Source organism: Mytilus galloprovincialis, chromosome 6 (assembly GCF_965363235.1).
Source record: "Mytilus galloprovincialis chromosome 6, xbMytGall1.hap1.1, whole genome shotgun sequence".
Taxonomy (NCBI): Eukaryota; Metazoa; Mollusca; class Bivalvia; order Mytilida; family Mytilidae; genus Mytilus; species Mytilus galloprovincialis.
In genome coordinates, this window is record NC_134843.1 from 14,422,322 (window position 1) to 14,449,451 (window position 27,130).

At 32.0% G+C, this 27,130-nt stretch overlaps 1 protein-coding gene and 2 long non-coding RNA genes across 5 annotated transcripts in view; 2 read left to right on the top strand and 1 right to left on the bottom strand.

Moving 5' to 3' along the window:
• LOC143079005 (uncharacterized) overlaps window positions 1-27,130 on the top strand; it is a 65,879-nt gene that overhangs the window by 17,163 nt on the left and 21,586 nt on the right. Inside the window, exons 5-7 of one of the 2 annotated variants that reach the window (XM_076254105.1) lie at window positions 21,146-21,286; window positions 21,668-21,814; window positions 25,412-25,558. In XM_076254105.1, the coding sequence (XP_076110220.1) occupies window positions 21,146-21,286; window positions 21,668-21,814; window positions 25,412-25,558 (435 nt within the window). The remainder of the gene's footprint in view (window positions 1-21,145; window positions 21,287-21,667; window positions 21,815-25,411; window positions 25,559-27,130) is intronic. The other variant, XM_076254106.1, reaches the window with a different exon arrangement.
• LOC143079006 (uncharacterized) lies at window positions 4,444-9,414 on the bottom strand. 2 transcript variants are annotated; one of them, XR_012979322.1, is made up of 3 exons: window positions 9,031-9,414; window positions 5,824-5,911; window positions 4,444-4,943 (listed from the first exon to the last, which is right to left on the bottom strand). It is a non-coding gene; the product is annotated as an uncharacterized LOC143079006 (long non-coding RNA). The 2 variants fall into 2 exon arrangements; XR_012979321.1 differs by having other exon boundaries at window positions 9,126-9,412.
• Window positions 16,180-20,517, top strand: LOC143079007 (uncharacterized). Its single transcript, XR_012979323.1, has 3 exons — window positions 16,180-16,415; window positions 18,437-18,635; window positions 20,009-20,517. It is a non-coding gene; the product is annotated as an uncharacterized LOC143079007 (long non-coding RNA).

The window sequence follows — 27,130 nt, forward strand, 5'->3', positions numbered from 1 at the left end:
TTTTTGTGATATTAAATTTCATTATTAAGATTTTCTAAATGCACTGAACAAAACAATTTATTAAAGTGTATTAAAGTCATATGAAATGAGTGAACGGTGAAAAATAATGTTATTCTTGAACCAATGCATTCAGTAGTAGATAATTGATAAGAAGTAGTGGATTCGTAAACGATAATCAACGAGCGACTTTAGTCGCGAGTTGATTATCGTTTTCGAATCCACTACTTCTTATCAATTCTCTAGCTTAACCCATTTCTAGTAAAACGACTATCTGTTTCATGATCTAACAATGAATCAACGAAATTTCATGAAAATAATTTCGTATTTTGTCTTTTTTATTCTATAATAGCTGGAAATGATTAGATCCACACGGTTCACATTTATATTTAACTTAATATAAGTTCAATTTAACTTAAATGTGTTGTTATCTTCCCTTTTTGATTCCAGATTTTATATTTGTAAATAATTATTTCCTTCAATGTTTAGTCATTACAAATAATTTATATTGATTAGATTCTAGTATTTATAATTCATTCAAAAAGACATATAATTAATATATGAATTTATTTTAATCTTTTTTGGAAAGTTAAAAAAAGATAATTACCAACAATTTAGAAACCTTTAATATTTACATATATATTTTTAGTAACCTAATGTGTAAGTCAATGGTGTACAGATCTCTTGTTTGATGGATGATGGAGTTTACATTACACCTCTAAAATTAATAAAAATATTATAAATCCAAATGAGGTGTAAATGTCACAATAATACCACTTCACTAGACACCAGTTGATGATAAGATAGATACAATGGTTATTCTCAATTCAAAAATTATATATAATTTTAATGTAAACTGGTTCCCTTTCATTATGTTTAGATTATTTTAACGTTATTACATTTGGCATCCATCGTCAATCAGTTAATCAATGAACTAGTATTATTTGGGGTTTGCTTTCTTAAACCCAAGCAGAATTGCTCTTGCTACACATGTACAATATATGATTATATCCATTTTGCAATGAAACATGTAAGCTGTTCATAGCCGTGATCGTCTAGTCGTTGGCACCGAAACAAGTAACTGTGTTATTAACAGTGCCAAGTTCAAGCCTAGTACCCGGAATATTTTTTTTTTGTTGTAATGTTTTTCTCTACCAAAATATTGTTTTTAATCTTAGAGGTATCCATATTTCATTTTTCATATAAAGTTGACGATTTTTTTTTTATCATGGACATGATGGAATTGTACTAATAAGTAATATTTACAATTCATTGATTCTATATTCTGTTTATATATTTTATTAAATAACAAAAAGACAGAAATACAGTTTATTGGCATGTATTGGCAGATATACGTTATTTATAAGAGTGATATTTAAATGATAATATTTATCAGCACTCGTGGTCTAGTGGTATCACGCTTAGACTACAGACTTCATTGACGAAAACACGCGCAAGTACGAGCCTTGCATCAGTCACTCGTTTTTGAGAGGATAACATATCGTAGGTAAAAAGTTTAAAGTTATGATACAAGTTATCTTAAGTTAACATGGTGGTCAGTGGATTCTTGAAAAATAATCCACTGTTAGAACAATAGACTGACGTCAGAGAAATGGGTTAATACATCATAAACTCTTCTGTGCACGATTTTATCATTGTTTTCGGATAAATTACGTATAATCTTCAATTTTCAATCGGTCAGTGTTGTTGTCAAAATATGGCAGGTTATTAAAGTTCGTGTTTTGAAGGCGAAGTTTAACGATTGTCACCCGGTTGTCAACAATCAACAAAAAGGTGTGGATATTGAGCACGTGTTTAACATGTACAATAGCTTATTTCAGTGACAGACCCATGCATATTGCGATCACCGGAGTTTTACTAGTAGGGTCATGCTAAGGTTACTTTGCATACGAAAAATATATCCGGCGAATTGCTTCCTGGAAGCAAGCAATTAAAATAAAGTAAACTTCTTCTGAATGTGGACAAATTAAGGAATTTTCTTCAGAAAAAAGTAAATGTACACAAGTTTAATAATGAAAACTATCCATTTTGTTATAAAAAAACATATGCTTCATTTTTTTTAATTATTAGAGGTTTCATATGACTTTAATCAGAACCAATTATGTTACTTCGAAAATATCATTATGATTTGTATGTAAGAACACACGACGTTAGCGCGGTGAATATGCGCCTTTCTTCGTGTGAATTTTCTATTTAAAATCCAATTCATATTGAAATACATACTCAAATTATACCAAGATGGTATAACATACTTTATTCACGTTAAATGTTGACATTTATAATTCATATAATTTCATTGTCTATCCAAAGAAAAATAAATTGTATGCAATTATATCAGGATAAATCTCATGATGTGTATCTAATTATTATTTGTTAACCAGTGTTGAGCGAAACAGTAACTTTTTGGTTTTAAACCTTTTATTACCATCTCAAAAGACCGTTTTGCTGTATTTGGTTTATGTCAGTGTCTATAATCATCTGATATGCGGAAATTGCTCTTTGTTTCTCATGCAGTAGTAAGGACGGTGACATTATTCAATTATTGACTTTTGATGAGGTTGATACAATGATTTATCAACCCAAGAGATATGACATTCACCGAGGCCAAAAGTCATTTTGGTTTCCTATAATGAGTGGTTTCATAGGCAATGATACTAATTCATTTCTCTTTGTTTCAAATCAAACTAGACCACACCCGCGAAATCGCGGGAATTCAGAACGTGGTTAAAATTACGAAAGTGTTAAAGGATGATTTTTTGTAAAAGATTTAATGACTGGAGAATTTGAGGAAAGGTATCAAAAGTCATGTGTACTTTGGGACAGGACAATTGTTTTTCTACCCCTCCTCCGGCTTTTTTTCTCTCCAAATTCCATATTTTCTTTTCTATTAATTTCAATATATGAACATACATTATACATAATAGTTTATTATGAACATTCATTACTATAAATAAAGTGTGTTTGCTTTTTACTATCAATTCTCAGTTTACTAATCAATCCACGGCGGTCATTGATATATTATATAGACCCTCTCTATTTAATATATTCACTAGCATAAGTGAACCGATGAATTTTTGTAAAAGATTTTATGACTGGAAAATTTCAGAAAAGGTACAGGACAATTGTTTTTCTAGCCAGGCTCCTTTTTCTTCTTCTTCCAAAATTCCCATTCATTTTTCTATTAATTTCAATAATGTAAGCGTTTATCTGTATTTTATGAACATTCATTTCTATTAATAAAGTGTATTTGCTTTTTACTATCAATTCTCAGTTTACTAATCGATTAACGGCGATCATTGATATATATTATGTAGACCCTCTCTATCTAATAAACTCTGTGACCGTCGTGGAAAGTAAACTTGAAAATCACAGCAGATAGCAAATACACTTTATTCATAGTATATGTATGTTCAAAGTATACAGAAAAATCCAGAAAAACGCAAACCGGAAGTTTAGTCTGACTCAAAATTCCGTCAAATGACGGAAACAATATCCGGACGCCTTTTTTTCGTTTTCCTCCCAAAATAACCCATACGGAATAATCATAAAACACTGGACACTTTTAATTTGCAAAACACTCATTTGCAAATCCGCCGCCGCCTCAAACAAGAGCTACAATATCATGTATATAACCAAAATGTGCGGAATTACATGGGATTCAATAATTTCATTGGTTTTATACTGTTACTTTCATATTTATTTTGCAATTTGAATTATAAAAACATGGGATTTTCAATATCCCATGGGACAGGGCAAAATCCCATGGGATTTACCATTATCCCATGGGATTTTGGTTAAAATCCCATGGGATTTTTTTGGTCCCATGGGATTATTGTAGTCCCATGGGATATTTGTTGTCCCATGGGACAAAAAAAATCCCATGGGACTATAATTATCCCATGGGATTTTTAATATCCCATGGGACAAAAATAAAATCCTATGGGATTAAAATTATAAATATAAAGATGTTACAATGAATGCTGTTTGGTAGTAAAATGTTTTAAATGTATACAAGTTTTTTTTATATTTTTTATATATACATATATATAATTTTTTTTAAATTTTGTCACAAACATGTTTTATTTGTTTATATGACAATAAAGATTATTCTTATTTTGGAATGTAAAATAATAATATTTTACAGTCAAAGAATAAAGTCCTTTCACTGAAACAAAATGATGAAATTTCTAAATAAATGAAAAAATATTGTTTTGAAATCTTTGTCTTGTTTATTCTATTATGAAAAATAGAACTGAAAAAATATTTCATATTCTGACTGAATAGTTCACTCTTTTCATGAGGTAAGATTTTCTTTGTTATAGGTTCATTGCAATACTTGTATAGGCAAACGATTTGAATTATAATATATAACTTTGTGGTGTACATAATAGTATGCTTATTTTTGCAAATTTATAATATAAACACTTTTTGTTAAAGTTTTTGCTTTCTTTATTCACAACTTGCTATGTACAATTATTCAGTCCACTATATAAGAGTGAAGTCAATAAATAATTTCATTCACTAGAATATTCCTGCAATTCTTAGACAAAACATTTTTTCAATCTGTTCTTCAAAGATCTTCCTCTGTACATCTTTATTGAATCGAGAGATTCAAATGAGAAGAGAAAGCAAGTTTATTTGGACAACAACATTCTAATATCTTGTTCATTCGTTCCATCTTTCAATTGATAATTACATTGTTGTATTTATATGATCAAGTTCTTGTGCATCAATGATCGTGATGATATGACTCCTTTTTGTTTATAGTTATCATGTTGAAATTTCCTCTTTCAAATAAATGTAGGAAAAAACATGTTCCATTTCAAATTAATAAAAAAGTCGCACTATGGAGAAAAATATCAGCTTTAAGTTTTCCGTTCAGTATTGATCTGTGAATGATGACCATGAAAATCCAGATTTCTGACCTACAAATACACAAACTCAAAAATTATCAGTGAAGAGATCAATAAAATGGCTATTTTATCATGTTTATGATTAATATGATAAACTTTCATTTAAATATTCAAGTACTAAATTACAGTGATCGCTTAAATGTTATAATAGTTTAGTTAAAGTACAGCTTATTTAAAATTATAATAAAAAATATAGACCACCGTTGAGTTAAATAAGATATTACATTTTTAATGCCAAAAAATGGCATTTTTGCACCAAAGGGATATAATTTGGAGCTTTTTCAATGATATATCCATTTTAAAAGTCATCTGGGGCCAAACCGAATTGATTGTTTTGAATGATTTGGTGTACCATATGATAAAGATATAAATAAATTGAGTTATGAAAAAAAAATATTAAAACATTTTTCTGAAATTGTTATACCCTAGAGCCTCCTTAAATGTCATTTGATCTCTATTGGAGAAATGTCTCATTGGAAATCAGACTGCTAAGTGTTTTTTATTTTTATATCAACCCAGCCATATTATACCTGTCTAATATCAGGAGCTTGTACATAGTTCAGTGGTTGATGTTGGTTTATACCCGTCATTTTTATTTTTCATAATTTTTTGTTTTTATAAATTAGTCTGGTATATTTGACGTTTGAATTGATGCTCTGTTTCAAATTTGGTTAGTGTTGACTTTTATAGATTACTATTACATGTATAGGGTATGGGTTTTCTCATTACTTACAGGTCATCAATGGCCTCTAATAAGTAATTACAATGCTTACCGGTACATCCACTAAATTGAACTCTGATGGATAGTTTTCTCTTTAATCATACCACATCTTATTTTAATAAATATTTAATTATTATTCAAGGACAAAATTTTTTATAACAGTGGACTTACCATTTAGGCTTTGTTGACCTCTGTAAATCTTATTTTGTTGATAATTTCTTCTGTTTATAGTTTCCCCTTTATCTTTCATGTTCTTGCCCTACACATAAAAGGGTAAACATCATTTAATGACAAAAATAACTACTACATGTATTACATAATTAGTAGGCAACTGAAAATTTTGTCTTATTTGTATATAACATCAACTTACTCATCAGTCTTGCTGTTCAATATCATGAATATTATCATTATTCTATGAATATGAGGTCACAGTAAAATTAACCTTGGCAGGCAGACATCTTTTTTTATTTGATACCTTGTAGTCATTCCATACAACAAGTAGACCTATGCTTAAAAAATCTAAGGCCAAAATTAAAAATATGTTTGTTTCCCCTCCCCCCACACGGGTCAAAAATAAGCGCCCGGGTCAAAAAATTATTTTCCACAAAAAAATCGAAATTATTTTTTTCCTGAAAATAATTTGTTTCCATTTTTGGAAAGTGCTAAAAGCAGAAGGATTGATAATCTAAATAAATACACTCAAATTGAGCACAAACAACTGATAAGTGGCCTGGACTGGACAAGTCAAACCATTCATGTGACCATGCTATGACAATCACATCCAGTTAAAAAAAACTAGAGCCTCTCAAGAGCCTGTGTCGCTCACCTGTTAATGTGTTTACTGATGTCGGCCATCTTCGTTGGTAGGCGGGGTCATTAGACACTTTTTTTTTAAATAGATACCCTAGTATTATGATTGTGGCCAAGTTTGGTTAAATTTGGCCAAGTAGTTTTTAGAAATGATTTTTATACAAGTTACAAAAATGACGAAAAGTTGTTCAATATTGACTATAAAGGGCAATAACTCCTTAAGGGGTCCTCTAACAATTTTGATCATGCTGACTTATTTGTAGATCTTACTTTGCTGAACATTATTGCTGTCTACAGTTTATCTCTATCTATAATAGTATTCAAGATAATAACCAAAAACTGCAAAATTACCTTAAAATCACCAATTTTAGGGCAGCAACCCAACAACAGGTTGTCCAATTCAACTGAAAATTTGTGAGGGGATATATCTTATTCTGATGGACATTTAAATCTTGAAAGATTTGCCGTAAATGTCTTAGTTTCAAAGATATAAAGCAAAACCTGCATTTTACCACTATGTTCTAATTTTAGCCATGTCGGCCATTTTGTTTGGTATGCTGGGTCAGCGGACACATTTTTTAAACTACAAACCACAATGATAATTGTGGCCAAGTTTGGTTAAATTTGGCAAAGTAGTTTCAGAGAAGAAGATTTTTAAAAAAGTTACAAAAAATTATGAAAAGTTGTTAAAAAATGACTATAAAGGGCAATAACTCCTTAAGGGGTCGACTGACAATTTTGGTCATGTTGACTTATTTGTAGGTCTTACTTTGCTGAACATTATTGCTTTTACAGTTTATCTTTATCTATAATAGTATTCAAGATAATAACCAAAAACTGCAAAATTTCCTTAAAATAACCATTTCACAGGCAGCAACCCATCAACAGGTTGTCCGATTCGTCTGAAAATTTCAGGGCAGATAGATCTTGACCTGATCAACAATTTTACCCCTTGTCAGATTTGCTCTAAATGCTTTGGTTTTTGAGTTATAAGCCAAAAACTGCATTTTACCCCTATGTTCTATTTTTAGCCATGGTGGCCATCTTGGTTGGTTTGACAGGTCACGCCACACATTTTTTAATCTAGATACCCCAAGGATAATTGTGGCCAAGTTTGGTAGAATTTGGCCAAGTAGTTTCAGAGGAGAAGATTTTTGTAAAAGTTTACGGACGACGGACGCAGGACGACAGACGACGAACGCCAAGTGATGAGAAAAGCTTACTTGACCTTTCAGGTCAGGTGAGCTAAAAAAAAACCTGCCTTCCTGGTCTGTTTACAAAGGGTAGACCCGGGGGAGGGGAAACAGACATTCTTTTAAATGTGGCCTGATAAAATAACAAAACCAAGAAAACTTATCATTGACCAAAGAACAATAAAATGCGGTCATGGTTTATATATGAATCTGCCATTCAGACATGCACACCTTACAATTGTTTCATATCTACCAAATATAATCTACCTGTAACTTTAAACATATGATAAACTGACAAAACAATGCAGTGTTTCATTGGCCAATGAACCATGCATGAAAATGAGGTCAAGTTCATATAAAATATGACAGACAGCTAAGTGCATCTTACAATTATTTCATTCACTAAATAAAGGGGCCTTATTGCTTACAGTATCCGGAAAATAGACCAAACCACAAAAACTAAATATTTTCAAAGTTCCTTATACCCTGCCAATTTGTTATGGTTGTGCCTGTTCCATGTCAGGATCCGATAATTCAGTGATTGTCGTTTGTTTATGTGTAACATATCTGTTTTTCAATTTTTTTGTACATAAATTAAAGCACAATACATTTGTACATGAAACACAAAGCTCATCACTGAGATAGTAGTCTCAGATAGAGGGAGGCGGGGTCAACCAAACTCCCCTATTCAATCTGAATGCAGGACAGAAAGTCACAGTCAAAAAGTCACACACTGTCACAGGACAAAAAGTCACAATTCAGTTTTGAGATTATTTTTCTTTGAACAAGAAAACACTCTTTTTGTATTTTTCTTGAAGTTTTATACATGAACATGATGAAGCAACTTTTAAATTAAAATTTATTAAAAACAAATAAATCAGTGCATAAGGTTTGTGCACATTACCATTACATTTGCACACAAAAATCATTACGTTTGTGTGCAGCTTTTGATTACATTTGCATGCATTTTTTAACATGTAAATATAAAAAAAAAGATATAGTATGATTGCCTTTTACAGCTGACTATGCGGTATGGGCTTTACCTCGGGCTTTGCTCATTGTTGAAGGCTGTTTGGTGACCTATGGTTGTTAATGTCTGTGTCATTTTGGTCTCTTGTGGACAGTTGTCTCATTGGCAATCATACCACATCTTCTTTTTTATATTATGAACAATTTCCTAAAATTAAAAATGAATATATGTAATAAAAAGAAGATATTTCAAAATCTTTTTTCATTTATATTCAATCAATTGTCAACAAATTGTTTGTGACTTTTTGTCCTATCAACTTTGTTACTTTATGCCTGAGTTTGACATGTTTGACTTTTTGTCCTGTGACTTTTTGTCGGAATGTCCTGTGACTTTCTGTTCGTTTACCTTCCATCTAAATCAGTGAACTGAATAATTGTTTTTTTGCAGAAGTCCGGGGAGTGTTAAAAAATCACATGTGCAAGTTGAGAGTCAACACTTACACAGGGACTACACAATACTTTTTCAGAATGTCAGCAAAAAAGAATCACTGGTGACAGGGGAGTGTAACCGATGAATTGATCCTGAATCAGATAAGATTTTCCCGGTACGTCTAAACACCGCTCAGGAGGACCTCCTGGGTGCACACATGCAGGACATACAAAGTGCACTCATGGCAGACCCTATATAGTCGCCGTCGTATCTGCACACATGATGGATGTATATATTCGTTATAGATCGTCATACACTTCTCATTTTAGAGTTAAATTTGCAAGCAACCTCTTAAGATTTTAAAATAATAATGCTACTCAAAATATATTATTTCCCCCAATTTTCGCAATTTTTTCGCCATATAAAATATTTAGGCGACTGTGCTTTTAGTGAATATAAACGATTACGAGGCCTCATGAATAAATATAAATATGAAATATACTGGAACATCGATTAGCATAGATCGAGCAGCAGAGTAAACTTCCACATAAATCTCGAAGTTATTTACGCCGGATAATATAGACTGTGCTCCTGAATAAAGTTGTCAAATACATTAATTTGTGTTTTTTACTTCTACAAGAAATTTGATTCAAATGCTAATTACGCACCATTTGCTGAGCAGAGAATCATTCTAAGCCAGGAACCGTCTATACTAACTGATAACAGTAAGAATAGAACTGAAGTCTCTGTAAAAAGGCAGTCAATCCTAACAGAACTGTATTAACTTAATGATACACGTACATCAAGTTCCAGCACCTCACCAAGCACCCTTGCCTTGCATACTGAGATGGCAAACTGGTGTGTGTCAGTATTTTAATATAAAACTGCGTAGGTTCATATCGTTTGATTCAACGTTTGTTTGGTTATTTTTTAAGGATCGTTGTAAAATTATATCTAAATCTTTGTTTAAATACGATTTTAAATTGTTCAATTCTTTCTATTTCATAATTTTGTCAAAGTCTACTTTTTAAAGTTTTAAATTTTACAGAAAAAATGAATATTCCATTTTGATTTGAAGAAAATCTTTTTGAACTGTCATGACATGGTGTTGCAAAGCTGATTACAGGTAACTATAACACAGTAATTTTCCATTTCGACAGTGCGTGTATTCTCGGGTGTGTATAACGTATAGTTTTCTAGAGAACATCCTGTCTACGTGTAATACAGATTGATGACATTATACAACATTTCTTTGGTTAAATGTGATAAGGTATCTCTGTCCATTCCCTATTTCAACACCACTAATTTTTCGAAGAAAAAAAATCAAAAATTTTTTTATATGAAATTAAGAAGAAAAGTAGCAAATATAAACTTCAATAATTGCGCATTGAGTAAACATAATTCCAATATTGCATGAACAAATCCGTGAGAAAACGTATATATACATGTATGAATAAAGATGAATAAAGACCTATTGGCATTATTTCACACTAGGACCTAAGATAACTAGAACTAAGCAATGGTTGATCCAGAAATTTTCATCAGTGGGGACTCATTGACTGCCTTAGAGTGTTCACGTCCAGTCATGCTTCCGTGATTCCCTATATAATCTACCATTTGTTTCCAAAGACTTAGGAGGGGGGCTGGTACACACATATATATATAAATATACCTCTGCGGCGGAGCCAGCCATTTGAAAAGGAGGGGGGTCTCAACCCAGGACAAAAGGGGGAGGGGGTGGTTCCAACCATATGTCCCCATTCAAATGCATTGATCGTTCAAAAAAAGGGGAGGTTCCAACCCCCGAAACCCTCCCCCTAGATCCGCCACTGATACCTAGTATGCATATAATTAAGAACAGCTTTGAATATATGCATATAAAATAATGGTACGTTTAAAAACCGTTCAGGATCTCCTGGTAGCACACAGGACATTAAGTAACTTAGGACATATATATATAATAGTAAGAGTTCAGGGTATACATTCGATAACTAACATATTTTATAATTTTGTTATTTTTGTTTTGATAAAATCAGAGACATATAATACATGTATTGAGACATATATATATATGTGTGTCTCTGAAAAAATCAAACCATCTTTAAAGAAGTTATTTCAGTTTGAATCGACTGTCTTTTGCATTAGAATTCCAAAACGTTAATGTTATTTACAAATGCCAAAACCTGCAAGAAAGAAACATTTATATTCGGTGATTTTTACACTAAACGTTTTCGTAATTTGTTTTAAAAAATATTAAAAAGTACATGTACATCGTTTTTTCAAGATTTGTATAGTAACAGGTTTAATTAAGTCTCCTTGATGAAATTTAAATTGCGAGACGCTAATTAATAAACTATGATCTATCTATCGGCATGCGTCGTTATTTGGGATACGTCACGGATGACCGATGATCATATTCAGTACGATATACCAATCATCATTTGAATTTGGTCAATTGATCTTTAATAATTAGGACTAATTGGTGATGGCAGAGAATAAGTCGCTGGTGATGGTTAAAAACACATAGAAGTAAACTTTGCAAAAAAAAAAGGTTTCCTCGGAAAAAATTATGAAAATATATGAATATGCTAAATATTTTTTTTTTTCCGAAATAATAATTAAAGACGTTTAGAAATAAAAAATTTTCACAGTTGGGAAATTTTCAATTCAAGTTATTTCATTTTGAAAACGTTGAGAAATATAGATCTTATTATATGTTAAATGTGGGCCGCTTGGAGATCAACTTGTGAAACCCTGCATAATTAGGGTTTGTCTACTTTCGTCTTTTTCAATTGCCAAACATTCTATAATCAAGGATTTGTACAAGGCCTTGTTATAATGAATATTATCGCCAATATCACCATAATTAAATAAAGAACAGATACAATATTCGCCTAAAGAGTTTGCCATCTAACAATTCAAAATGAAATGTTGAGTCGAAACTGAGGTACCAAATCTATAAAAAGAATCACTATTTTAGTCGAAATTAAACTGTATATATTCTTTTTTTCAAAACTCCTGAAATAATTTAACATTATCTATAGAGAGCTTACATATGCAAATCTGTTTAGAAGTATGTGAGCGTAAATAAAATTTGTTTATTACCCCCCCTTTTTCCTTCTATAAAATTTAATTGTAAACGATTTTCGTTCTTAATTTGTGTTTGCTCATTAACTGGGGTTCATGCTGTCAAAAAACAAAAATGTCTCCTTGTGTAAAAGTTATTGATAAAAAAAAATTGAAGCTTCCAGAAGAATAACGGTACGTCTAAACACCGCTTGAAGGACCTCCTGATTGCACTCATGACATACGAAGTGCACTCAGGACCCTTTATAGTCATCGCACACAGGATGGATGCATATATTCTTTATACGCTTCTTATTTTAGAGTTAAATTTGGTAGAATTTGAAATCGAACTTAGATAGATATGTTACATTTGTAATTCTTAGAAAATAATAAGCGCACGTGTCACTGATTACACAACTACTGAGCCATGAATTATCCAATCAACAAAATTAATTGGATTATCTTTATTGTTGTTTTATACATTGTGTTGTTAGTACAGTGTGACCATGCGGGAAGTAATATTGTGACGTCTAGAATGAATATCACGATGTTTTAAGATTTTCGTCTTTTATTAAGATTTCGTTCCATAAATTTTTAAGTTTTATTCTTAATTTTATTATCATGTCCTGGACCAGTAATTAATTCTTTGCACGAGTTTGAAAAGGGAAATAAATGTTCATACTTTAAAAGAATTTATATTAATTAAAGTTTTGTATATGGAATCCGTTCTAAACGGTAAAAGCCGTACTTTTCAAACAATCAAACTCAAATACATGTAGTTAGATGTTATTTTTCATTTTTATCGAACTTGTCCAGGAATTTTATTTTTGAGTTATACGAATATTTTAAGAAATCCGTTTTTATTAAGTTTTTTTTCTCTAATTAAAGTCGTTTTGTCCAGTTTCACAAGCCTGAAACGAATTTCAATGCGAAAATAAATTCTGAAAATGAACTTGTCTCCGTTTTCGTCTCCGTTTTTTAAAAATTATGATATTTTGGGTATAATTATTTCTAAAAAAATATGTAAGTTAGATTGTAGTAGCGAGAAATTATAAAAAAGAAGATGTGGTACAATGTATGATTGCTAATGACACAACTATCCACAAAAGACCAAAATGACACAAACATTAACAAAGAAAGACTATTTCGAAGACAGTTTATTGACACGAAATCCGTTCAAACCACGACTAAGTCTTCGTGCACAGATTTCCGTAAGGTTAAACTGAATATTGTACATAATTGTCTTCTCTTGTATAATGGTTTGTTGAGAATAAAGATATACAAATGTAATAAAATTTGATATTCAGTCAACATTGTGTTTGTTTAAAAACTTGATTTAGATAGAGAGAGAGAAAAGAATCACACTGAAAAACAAAAATCGACCTTGTTACAGAAAAAAAAACTATAAAATAATTTTCTTTATTCGTGAACTGCAAAACATAACAAATTAATTTACCCGTCATCATGAAAAATAAACTGAAAAAGGACATCGAATGAGATATATATTTTATTTTTTCTATATGCAAATTCATGTTAAAGGTAAAACTGAACTAAACAATACAATTCCTAAAAAACAATAAAGATAATCCAATCAATTTTGTTGATTGGATAATTCATGGCTCAGTAGTTGTGTAATCAGTGACACGTGCCCTCATTATTTTATAAGAATTAACATATCTATCTAAGTTCGATTCAGGCGCGGATCCAGAGGGGGGAGGGGGTTCCGGGGGGGTTGGAACCCCCCCTTTTTTTGGCCGATCAATGCATTTGAATGGGGACATGTAGTTGAACCCCCCCTTTTTTTGCCCTGGGTTAGGACCCCCCCCCCCCTTTAAAATGGCTGGATCCGCCCCTGCGATTTCAACTTCTACCAAAATTTAACTCTAAAATAAGAAGCGTATAACGAATATAAACATCCATCATGTGTGCAGATATGATTACGGTAATGGGTCCTGAGTGCACTTTATATGTCCTGAGTGCACTCAGGAGGTCCTGAGCGGTTGTTTAGACGTACCCGAAGAATAAATCATTTCCTGAACCTAAAATACATTTATCTGTAATTGTAACATAAATTGGATTTTTTCCTTTGATGTTTTTATGAAATAATTTGCTTAAAAAGTGTGGTGAGGGAAAACCATGGTATATTATATGTAAATTTATATGTTGTACCATACTTTGCTAATTAAATATGCAACTCGACTAGAATCCAAAGGAAAAAAGGCGGAGCTTCAGCCATGGTATAACATATTAATTTTCATGTTATTCCATGGCTGAAGCTCCACCTATTTTTCAAATGTATCCGCCTCTTAAATATTTAGGAAACTGTAAAACGTACTAAAAGGTCAAGATCTTCATTTAATTGTTTTCATTTTATAAGAAACAGCAATAAATTATGTGTACCACATTTCAAGAAACCCTTTCAAACTATATAGGATTGTTACGAATTCCCTTAATTTTGGAAACAATTACTAAATGTTTCTTCTTTCAGTTTTGAAAAAAATAAAATGTAAAACAATCATTTCTTTTGCGAAAATTCAATTAAATTTCGATTTTAAAAGGGGGGTACCTATACAAAAAGGGATAAATATCGGCTACAAATATCAGTGAAAAACATGATTAGGGGACGTACACTATCTACGCCCCTGGATCCGCCACTGTTAAAATATTGTGTTTTCATTAAAATTGCGTTTTAATAAATAATCTAATAAAATAACGGAAGAAAAGCCTTTTTCAATTAGATGAAAATTCTGTAAAATATGATTAATTTGTATGATACATTGAAAACAAAACAAAAAACAATTCTTACCGTCATTAGAATAATTATTTAATCCTTGTCGCTGGAATCCAACATTTTGGTTTACCTCAGTCTGATGACATTATGAAATTACCTGCGCCTACATCATACACGGGGCACAAAACTAAAAAGGAAAATCGGGAAAATCCGACATTTTCTTTATTTTCTGCAAATTCAGGGGTTCTACTGCATGAAATACACAAACGATCATACACGAAGCGCAAAAGTGACTTGCGCGAGCTTCCATTTCATTGGATAAAACTGTAACGTGATCAATTTCCAATATTAGTTGAAGGTCTTGAAGCTGTCAATCATTTTATTTATATTACAAATTTTATATACCATGTGTCTTACTCATTAACATATTTAAACAAACTCATCCTTCGGATTCGTTTGTTTAAATATGTTAACTCGTAAAAACCATGGTATATATAGTACTTAAAGAAAATTCGCCTAAAACATTCTCTCATATAAAAATTCGCCTAAAACATTCTCTCATATATTTAAACAATTAATTGTAAAATAATTAATTCAACGTCGGACTTTCTGTCTGTTTACTAATACTTTTCTTGTTCAGTTTAGTTTATACCCATAATAGATGAACGGAAATAAGTACTTTTTTTTAGGAAAATTTACAACTAGATGAACGGAATTAAGTACTTTTTAGGAAAATTTACAACTCAAATTTTCAAAAACAAAATTCTACACTTTTTACCTGGATGTTTTTCTCTGTCTCGAAGCCGCAACCTTTGACCCCGTATCAAACGTAGCGACCAACACCTCATATGACGTATTCTCGATGTTGAGGTACATGTATTGACAATATACAATCACATTTATCAATATACAGCAAGTAAGTAATTTGGTGTTGAATGCCAGTAGATCAGAATTTGTTAATTGAACTTTACCTGTTTAAGGGGCACTAGCTGCCAAATTCATGTTCTTCATCGATTTTAATAAAATTCACATTAAACGTGTATATAGTGTTGAATTGTTTATTAAAATGTTGCGCACAATCTTGGCTGATATGCATAAAACAATTATATTTCATGACACTGCATGAAAAAGAAATTGACTTATCGTATAATACCAGAACCAGAGACATATATATTGTATCTAATATCTCTGCCAGAACTAAAAAATAAACTACAGTAAGTCCACATACACATAAGAGGGTATGGATGTGAATTAACAGAATAGAGAACAAAGGAAAAAGAAAGAAAAAGGAATAAAGAATAGTGAAAGAAAGAGAATAATTGAAAAAAGTGTAAGTTATTAAAAATATAACTAAAAAAAGAAGACAGAAAAAAAGACACCCCTCCGAGACGAGCCTTACATGCACTGTTATTACCCAAGGTTAATTTTACGGCGGCTCATTTTATTTTGGCTTAGAAATAAACATAATTGACAAGTTTCCTTCCCCTGCATTCTCGATCCCACATGTAAATAGCACGGTGATTTTCAAAAAGTCATTGATACATCATTACAACACACACTTGCCGTCAGTATTTGAATATATTAAGAAGGTATAGAAGATTAATGCACGCACACTATTATCCACCACTTGCCTAAATAGTTAGTCCGCAAACAACGAGGGTAATAAAAACCCAGCACTTTGAACACAGCCACCGGCATGGTGTGAATCTGAAAGCTTCCCACTATCCATTTCTACCCATAGAAAACTTTTGCCTTTCATTTATCAAAAATGAAATATGTTGATATTAATGGTATATAAGAATTATTGGGGAATTCAAACCATTCCTATTGTAAGTGATAAAACTAAATTTATATCAGGGTGATTGAAATTAGGAAAAAAAAAGGCGGGGATCAGGAGTTCAGGGCCCCCTGTTTGGGAAAAAAATTGGTTGATTATATATGGAATCACTGAGTCATGGCAGGAGCAGGCCCCTCTTAGGCAGTCGGTGGGCCCCACTTACGAAAAATTCTGGATCCACCACTGTGGTCAGGGTGGTCTTCAGTTGTATTATCTTTTTAAAAAAAAATTACACCTGTATAGTGTATATTCTTTAGTGTAAATCAAGGGAAAATACTGTGAACTATCTGTGCATTGGGGCTTATTAAAAGGTATTTCGGGGGGGAGAAAGAAGGGAGGGTGAGTCCATGGGAGGTAATCCCCACCCCTTTCAATTTGAGAATATGCTATTATCTTGTAAACGGTCCAGATCCCCATCCCTAAACCATATATATTCTTGAATGGGACGATAAAACAAATCAAATGAAATTAAAAGGAGGTCTTTGGGGGTTTCACCACTCTGTTCAATTTGAGAATGTGCTATTATCTTGTGAACGATCCAGATCCCCACCCCTAAACCATATATATTCTTGTCGGGGACAATAAAATTAATAATGAAATAAAATAAAAGTGAAGTCCCACCCCCTCTAGTTTGAAAACTTGTAAACGGTCAAGATCCCCACCCCTAAACCATATTTATATATTCTTGTATAGAACAATAAAACAAATAAAAGGAAATATAGGGAGAGTCCATGGGGTTCACCCCCACCCCCACATGTTTGAGAAACTTTTAAATGGTTGAGATCCCCTGTCATCCAGTGGTTAGGTGAAAAAATTTCAGGATCCCTGATCCCCACCGTCAAACCATATATATTCTTGTATGAGACAATAAAACAAATCAAATGAATATAGGATCATCCCCTTTGTCTTGGGTTGGGAACCCCCCTTTTTAAAATGGCTGGATCCGCCCCGGCATACCATCTAGCTAGCTATAAAGGCTTTAAAAATATGAAATCAAACAAGGAAATTAACAGTGTAGGCAACTGTTTTGAATTTAAAAAAAAGTCTTTTACATATATAACAATGTTAAATTTTTTGTGCATTTATTTTTGCTTATCGTATTTTCAATAATGGACAAAATTGCATGATTGAATATTGTAATTTAAGAAAAATCAGCATACATGATATAAAATGGGAAGTGGAAACTGGGAATTTGACAAAGAGACAACAACCCAATCAAAGAGCAGACAACGGCCGAAGGTCACCTATGGGTCTTCAATGCAGTGAGAAAAATTTGGCACTGGTCTTCAGCTCATAAATATGTATCAGAAATAAAAACGAGATACAGCTTTCAGTTGTATTAATAAAAATCTCACAATAAGTTCTGAATATCAGAATATACAGTATTGCAAGATTCTCTCAAAATGTACACATAGAGCTGAAAAACTGTCAGTGACTGTAAAATTAATCATGCTAACATTAAAGTCCATGGAGTCCATCTTAATATGCATACTCTCGTACAAAGGAATATAAGTATGCAATAGACATCAAGTTTTCAAAAATAAGAGTATCTATGCCATTAATTTACGACAAGATCTTAATCAAGTAATAATTTCGGTTTGTTTAAATATTTCGGAGGTTAGTATGACCTCCTCTTTGGTGATGATGTTTTCGTTTTAAAGTTGGGAAAATTGTTTGTACATGTACCAACAAAAATAAAAACACAAAGTCAATCTAGAATTATGTTTTTATCATTTTTTTATGTTTAGGTTGTCAGCAAGATGAAAAGGACAAGTATGCAGTTCAAAATTCAAAATGTGGATAAGTTGAGGTTCTAGGTCTTACCTTTGCAGATTTTCATATTTTGCATGAATGAAATCAAAGGTTATATGATGGACAGCAGAGGAAGAAAAAAACAACTTTTCAATTATCCTGCTCCTGGATAAATGTAAAACATCTTGTTTTTCGGTAAGTTTTATGCTCTGTTTTGATAGTGTTAGTGCATTCATCTTTCCAGTCTTTCCTCTAAATTGTAAGTTTTTGGTGAGTGTTCACCATGAATTTCAGTAAGTAACTTGTGGATTTACATGTATATACTCAAAATTTAGTACTAATATTAATGGGATTTTAGCATGACATCCTGCCAAATGCTTGTTAATCATGTTTATGTTCCAGAACAAACAAGTATTTGGACTGTACGCTTGCCCAATTTTAAGAAGTTGGTCAAGTTTATTACAAACAAATGTACAGTACAGATCAACATAACTGAAATCTTTAATAGACTAATACAAAAAGTTTAATTGCAGTTAAAATAAAAACACAGGTTTGGTCGAGCTGGTACCAGACAGTACAAAGATACTTAAATGGTCTGACTGTACACATATGGTGGGACTGTAAGTTCTGGACCGTAAAATTAACATCCGAATACTGATATGGTCTGGAACATTTATACATGTCTTAAAATTAATATCAAACACATTGGTGTTTGATAGAACTATAATGTTTTGGGATATCAAAATCAAAAATATCCCATTTTTACTTTTAATAAAGAAGAAGATTATTGATGTATGTTTAAATGTATATTAAAATGAGACAGCAAGCCAACAACACAAAAAATAAGGATAAAACATACATATTTTTTTTTGTATCAATGTTATAATTTCCAGTATGTTCAAGGTATTTTTTCATTGAAATAAAACACAAATTGAAATCTGTCTGAACTTCAAAAGCTTAAAGAAATATTGTTTCTGTTGTCTGCATTTTGTATAATATATTGCAAATTCTTGTGAATAATGGAATGTTATTATAGTTGTCTAAAGTTTTAACATTGATCTTTATACTGTAAATTCATAAATTATTGCGTGCATTTATTATTGCGATTCTGTCATTTTAGACTTAAATGCGATTTTAAATTTTACGATTTTGAGAAAAATCCTGTTTAATCCATATAAAATATTTCATAATGCGAGTTTAAATTATTGCGTTTACAACTCCGTTGCATTTTTCGCAATAAAAAAAAACTCGCATTAATTCCGAATTTACAGTATATATATATATTATGTATATAACTTGGGAAAATACCCAAATGTTATAAAGAAGAATAAATTAATTGATTGTTGTATGGTATTAGAATAGGAAGATGTGGTATATTGCTAATTTGACAACCCTCCATCAGGGACCAAAGGATGTAGGCCGTTAGCATCTGATGACACTGGACAACCTTTAACAATCAGTAAAATCCATATCGCATAGCTATTTTTATTGAAAATCATATTATTGCTACATGTATGAAAACAATTTTGTATAATCCATTACTTAAGTTTTTATTGGTTCTTTTTCAGAAGGATTGAAATTCACCACCTAGAATAAATGGAGAAAACATAGAAACAAGACCAGAATAAATTCAAAGACAAAAGTTGGATCAGTTATTATTTTCATCACTCAGTCAATGATTTGAAGTTCTTTTAAATTCAAAAAAATATTGAAACCACAATAATGTCAAAGTTCTGTGCTGAATGTCCAAAAAGTGGACTATACCACCAAACAATGCTGGATGATAAGAAACTATTAATGTTTTGTGTTGAGGGATATTGTGAAAAAAATAGATTTACTTAAATAGCTACTAGTATGTTAAGCCTAACAATAGAGTTTTTATTGATTTCAAATGGCAAATAATTGTGTTTCAAGAAAGTATTCTATAGTTCATGAATAAACATATATTGATACTTACATTATCTGCTTTGTTGTTTAAAAGTTTAGTTTTGAACAGTTAAAGAACAATATGCTAAATTAACATTTCCCAAGAAAAAAAGATATTCAATTAAAAAGATTCATCTTATAATAATTTACTACCAAATAGAAATCATTGTAACATACACATTACTGTTTATTTATATCTATATATTTACAATTAGAATCCCATAGGATTTTAATTTGTCCCATGGGATATTAAAAATCCCATGGGATAATAAAAATCCCATGGGATTTTGTTTGTCCCATGGGACAACAAATATCCCATGGGACTACAATAATCCCATGGGACAAAAAAAAATCCCATGGGATTTAACCAAAATCCCATGGGATAATGGTAAATCCTATGGGATTTTGCCCTGTCCCATGGGATATTGAAAATCCCATGTTTTTATAATTCAAATTGCAAAATAAATATGAAAGTAACTGTAGAAAACCAATGAAATTATTGAATCCCATGTAATTCTGCACATTTTGGTTATATACATGATATTGTAGCTCTTGTTTGAAGCGGCGGCGGATTTGCAAATGAGTGTTTTGCAAATTAAAAGTGTCCAGTGTTATAAGCAAGGATGACGAATGCTACTATGCATGGTACTTATAGGACACAAAGGCATGATGATTAATTTATTGAGGAAGGGAGAGAAGCGACACACAAAAGGAGGTCTCCTCATTTAATAGTATAGATAATCATTAGGTAAATCATAGGAATGTAACTTTAATTTCAGAGGGGGGATTTGGAGGAGTATGCGTAACAAGTATCGGTGACAGTACCTGCTTATATTCTCTGAAATGTACATCAAATACATGTCAGTGTACAACACCTGCTAACCAGTTCTTTGATACTTCGGATAATACCTGTAAAGCAAGTAAGCTATATTTTTGTGAGATTCATTTTCATTATTAAGATTTTTTTAATGCTCTGAAGAGAAAAAGTAATCAAAATTTGGGTCTAAATCAATACATTTAACAACAGGTTTGTTTCTGAGAGTCTCTATTAACTCAAATCCTTGTATATGGAAATACAGAATGAAATAAAAAAAAAAAAATGACAATTCTCATATGTAATGTATTTTGTAATGTATTTTTTTAAAAAAAAACGATATATATGCAGCTCCAAAAATTATGCAGTGTATGCAAACATTGAACAAAATGTAGATAAAAAAAACGTCTTTAACATAGACCAGATGTAAAATTGTACATGTTCTTTCATCATGTTTAAGTTATCGTTTTGACTGTTCGCATTTTAGAGATTGTATTAGAGGCTGTATGTACACCTGGACCAACTGATCAATGTGCAGATGTTAACGCTGAATGCAAAGCAGACACTGACACTGCTAATAAATGTCTATGCAACACAACTCATTACAAAGACAGCAGTGGAGCTTGTGCTATCAGTATGTATAAACTATATCATATATTCTAAATAAGAAAAAGTAATTACTAAATTATAACTTATGTCAATTATGATATAGAACTATTTATATACTAGTTCTTGAATAACTGGTCAGTATCGTGATATATGGACTGCCCACAGGACAGAGGTATTGACTAAGATAGTGATAATGACTGAGCCGAAGGCGAGGTCATTATCGCTGTCGCAGTCAATACCACTGTCCTACGGGCTATCCATATATCACGATAATGACCAGTTATTCAAGAACTATCATGTTTATTTCATTGAGAAACCATGTTTTTAAAAGAATTCATAAATTCAAAGTAACCTCAAGTGTATGTATTTATATAGGAAAGAGTGAAGACCGGTCATAGTTTTAAATGACTATAAGTCACTACCATTTATTTGAGTGCAATTTTCAGTATATGAAATACAAAATAAAATTTTCTATAACTTTATGAGTAACAAAAACATATGGTTAACAATTCAACAACAACTGCAATATAAAATGAAAACAGGAAAATGTTCAACTGGAAAAAATCCACATAGTACATGTATAAATTTAGTCTTTTGAAACATAGAAATTAAAGACTCTACCGGACACATTTTGAATATTAATGCTGTGATCATTTCTGTTGCTCATGGACTCATTTTTTGAGTAATTGTTTTGCACATTGTTTTGGGAGGAACTTATTTCTTTCAGTACTTGATCAAAGTCTGCAGACTCACTGATAAAACTGTCTTCGAGAAAATCAATATCATCAAGTTGCATACATGTACTAGATGCATTAGTGTTTTGAACAATGTGTGGTACTGCTGCAACAGTTGTTGGTGCTCTAATGGCAACAGCATTCCCTGTCGAAGGATTAATGTTATCGACACTGCTTATTGCATTATTCTCAGTAGACGGTACATGTATCTCTGCTGTAGTATTGTATAATGATGACGCAAGAGCTTTTGACATCTTTTTCTTTTGTGGTAGTGAAGAGTCCCTTGAATAACTTTCAATACTTTGTAGTGACTTGTGCTTAGATACAGTTTTAGTTTTTCTGTCCTCAAAACCACTTTCACTCAGAGTTGTTATAGATGTTGATCGGATGGAGTGATTGGTATATACTTTTGATAAACCAGCACAATTTGCGATTTTTGCTATTAATGCACCTAAAGTATTTTTTCCAAGTGGTTTGTTTTCAAACCATGTCTCATCTGCTGTGTGATAATTTGGTCGCGGACGCTGAAAAAGTACATCACATTTATGGTTCAATTTCCCTAAATAAAAAGTGTAAGAAGCAACTGGACACAAGTCGCTATCTTTTTCTTCGTAAATTACGCCACCGGACGAATCCTTTACATCAGTGCGATGATTTTTTGTCAATTCTGAACCTTTTTTTAATGTATTTTTGACCCAATCCATCACTATCAACAACATAGGAAGTTTTTGAAAGTTCTCTCAGTCCTTCCCTTCCTCTACGGCAGCAAAACATCATTAGATCAAACCAAACCTTTCTGATAAGGACTACTGGATCTGTTTTACAAGTTTTGAAATAGGCAGATATCATTAATCACAGGTTTGTGTGTTACATCACCAAGTCCACTTTTTTTCAAGTCTATACAAACAGCCTCAAACATAGCCTTACTACGGTTAAAATTTTCACCACTGATAATATTGATCTCCCGTCTACGTGGCGGTTCAGTGTAGTACCTGAAAAATAAATGACACATACAAATAGTATACACATACAATTCACTACATTTTAACATTTATCATGATTATAGTATGTGTAAAAAGTACATGAATGAAAGCTAGTTATTCAAATTCAGTTGCAGTGTACACCCACAAGAATCAGGGCCTTTAAAGCTGACTATGGGGTATGGGATTTGCTCATTGTTGTCAATTTTTGTGTCATTTTGTGGAGAGTTGTTTCATTGGCAATCATACTACATCTTCTTGTTTATAAATCTACCCAGAAAATTAAAGGACCGTACCTGGAGAATATGTAAACAAATTGATTCGGGTTTGGAATGCATTGATATTTAAAATTATCAACACACAAAGTAACATAATTATCTATAAAAAATGCACTTGCACAAATATGAATAAAGTTCCAGACTGGCAAACACATTCACAATACACCTTATCGCTAATCCCGGCTGACCCGGCCGCATGAACTTTTGACGCAGACAACAATCACTTTTCTATTGTGGCGTCAGATATTTTGTTTTATGACGTCAAAATTTTACGGGAACCTGTGTGATATTTAGTAATGGCGGACAAATAGCGATAAGGTGTATGCAACTCGAGTGTAACTACCTTTGAATGCCGGCTCGTATTGACCTCAAGCTTTGGACAGCATACTTTTCTCCGTTCTTGTTTCTTAGTGATGGGTAGAACTTTTCAAGCAGTTGATCAACAGCATCGTCTGATAGTTCGCCACTGCCATGCAATAGTCATGAAAAGTCTTGACTGCATATTTGGTGGCTGCTTTGGTGCTCTCGGCATTCTTGTTGCTGAGGAGTTTATATCTGTCAGCTTCAGAAAGTATTGCAAAACGTTCATTATAGTTGTCTGCAGTAGCAGACGATTCTTCCATCTTCCCAACTGTCAAATGTAAACAAGTCTGAATCGCGATTGCGTTTTATTACGTTACGTCACTCAAATAGACAAACCACGCCCCACCGGTCATTATCATGTAAAAGTGGTTGTTAATGACCGGTTTTCCGGTCCGTTTTGTTCTGTTAGTGACCGCTGGAATTAATTACTGAAGAATAAAGAATGTCATGTGACCTCTTTTTATCCAATTAGAGAAGCTTATTTTTAACCAATATGAAATAATTAATGATAGTTTTCTGTTTTCGACCAAAACGAAATTGGAATCCCAATTTTGAACTTTTAATTTCCTGTTTATTGAGTTTATATATACATCTTGGATCAGCTATCCCAAAGCTTGCATTTCTAAGCATCACGATTTACCTCTTAGCTCTTAAACCAAGAGTTCCAAGGAGTAAAGTTGAAATCAACCATTCTGAAATTGCAGTGAGTTGGTTGACCACTATCCAATATCTGTTTCATAGATTGCGACGGATTTGTTTGTAATTAGTGTACGTATAGTTCCGTTCTCGTTCCTCAAATGAGACCTACCGAATAAGACTTACTGGATTTGTACTAACATTAGCAACAGTGTTGAACAGGATCTGTTAACTGTCCAGGATCATTCCCTGGTTTCGGTGGTGTTCGTGTTGCCGTGTCTTTAGTTTGTTTTATTTGTTGATTGGATGCGTACTCTTATAGTCGTTTCCCTCTTTTCTAGTGGCAGTGTCAGTTTGTTTTCAACTTATTATTGTGAAAATTGCCTTCTAGTTGGTATACTTCGCCCGGTTTTTTTTAAATAATAGTTTTGTATTAAATTGTTATACACATATGGTAACAATCTCGAATAAGAATAATATTATTCAAACAATTGACGGGTAGTACATGAGATTTTTAAATTTTCTAGATTTTTCTTATTCAAAATGACCACCACCATACACACACACACAACAAATAAAAACCAGACAAATAAAAGCAAGTTAACCCTTCTTCAAACTTTTTGATTTTCAGAGATTGCATTAGAAGCTACATGTACACCTGGACTTTCTAACCAATGCATAGACACTAGCGCTGAATGTAAAGCAGATAATAACAATGCTAATAAGTGTCTATGCAAAACAACCCATTACAAAGACAGCAACGACGCATGCGTTGACAGTATGTATACAAAATATCAAACACACTTTAGAATGTTAACGATGTAAAACAGCTCGAACTTGTACATATTTTTATGTAATTTGACAGACATTCAAATACCCCTAATTCAAACTGACCACTATTTATTCGTTGTTCTCCATCCATGCAGTAAGCATGGCATAACTATTTTCGTTCGACCACACAATACTTAACAACAGTAGTAAACCACTGTGTTTGGCGATATTTTTGCTACAGTAGAATAAATTCAGATATAAATTTAGCTGTAAATTTATTACTTTTAGCACTTTGCTGAATATGTAGCACACCAAATATTGTTATTACAAAAAGTAAACAAACTGAAAACCACATCTGAAACACCAACTTTTTGACGTTAAAGCTTTAGCAAAACATATCATACCATTCAAAGACTATAGCTGCCTTATATTTTCTGATATTTAAGTTTGATATTTGCCCGATTATCATTATACGTTTGCCATTAGTATATGATTTTTCTTTTCCTGATTGACATTTATATTCCGCAAAGTTTTGAAAATTCGTTCTTGCTTTAATGATAACAATCCCGATTAAGAAGTAAAAAGACAAGATTGGCATATAAGAGCATATGCATATACATTCAAAAAGACTGGCAAAATTTCTTATCTTCGGTTATCTTTTACTTATTTGAAATGCCTAAGTGAAAAACAAAGCTTACATTAAAGCTTACATTAAACTTTCATCAACAATTCCCATGGGATTTAACTGTATGAGCGTATTCAATTTTCAATTTTATTAAAAACGTATTTAATTGGTGTTTGTTTTGAAACTTGGGACCATTTATTACTTTATATACTAAAATTTAATCTACAGTAACTCAAAATTGCCATGTTTCATAATCAATAGCCAATCAGAAAGATTGTCGAAAAAGGGACTATCTGTATACTTACACGCAAACAATAATCAAGTTAAAGAAATCACCGTATACAATGTACTAGTATATGAATCAGAGTATCTCCTTCATAGTATGCAAATGACACGTTTCTTTTACTTAGCTTGATGAATCACCAGAATCATCTTTGGATAACTATCTCTGTATGCAGATTTTTAAGGCCTTGATATTAATTTTGTTAAGGTTAAGGTTGTTTTGGTTTGGAAGAAAAAAATTATCTATAGAAACAATGCGAGTTAGTTGTGGATTTCAGTCGGTCCCCGTAGATTGAGACTGTTTGGAACAAATTCCTCAATGAATCGTGATGAAATTTAAAGTTTAAACTGTGACCCCAGGTTGAAAGAAACCGAAATGACTAAAAACAACTTGGAAAAAACGAACACTATCCCCAATTGGATAAAATAACAGTGATCAAAACCTTATTTTATCAAAATAAAACCATTTCAATTATTCCTATCCATACCTAGTCAAAATATTAGAAAGCTTAAACATTTTACTGACAAAATAAATAAAGTTAAAAGAGAAACTATATCTAAACCACACTCACTGTTCATGAGGTCTCAAAATTATAAACATAAATAATGCCTTGTTAGGATGAATAAAAAAATTTCAAAACTTCTGATACCTTGTTAACAAAATGTATACAA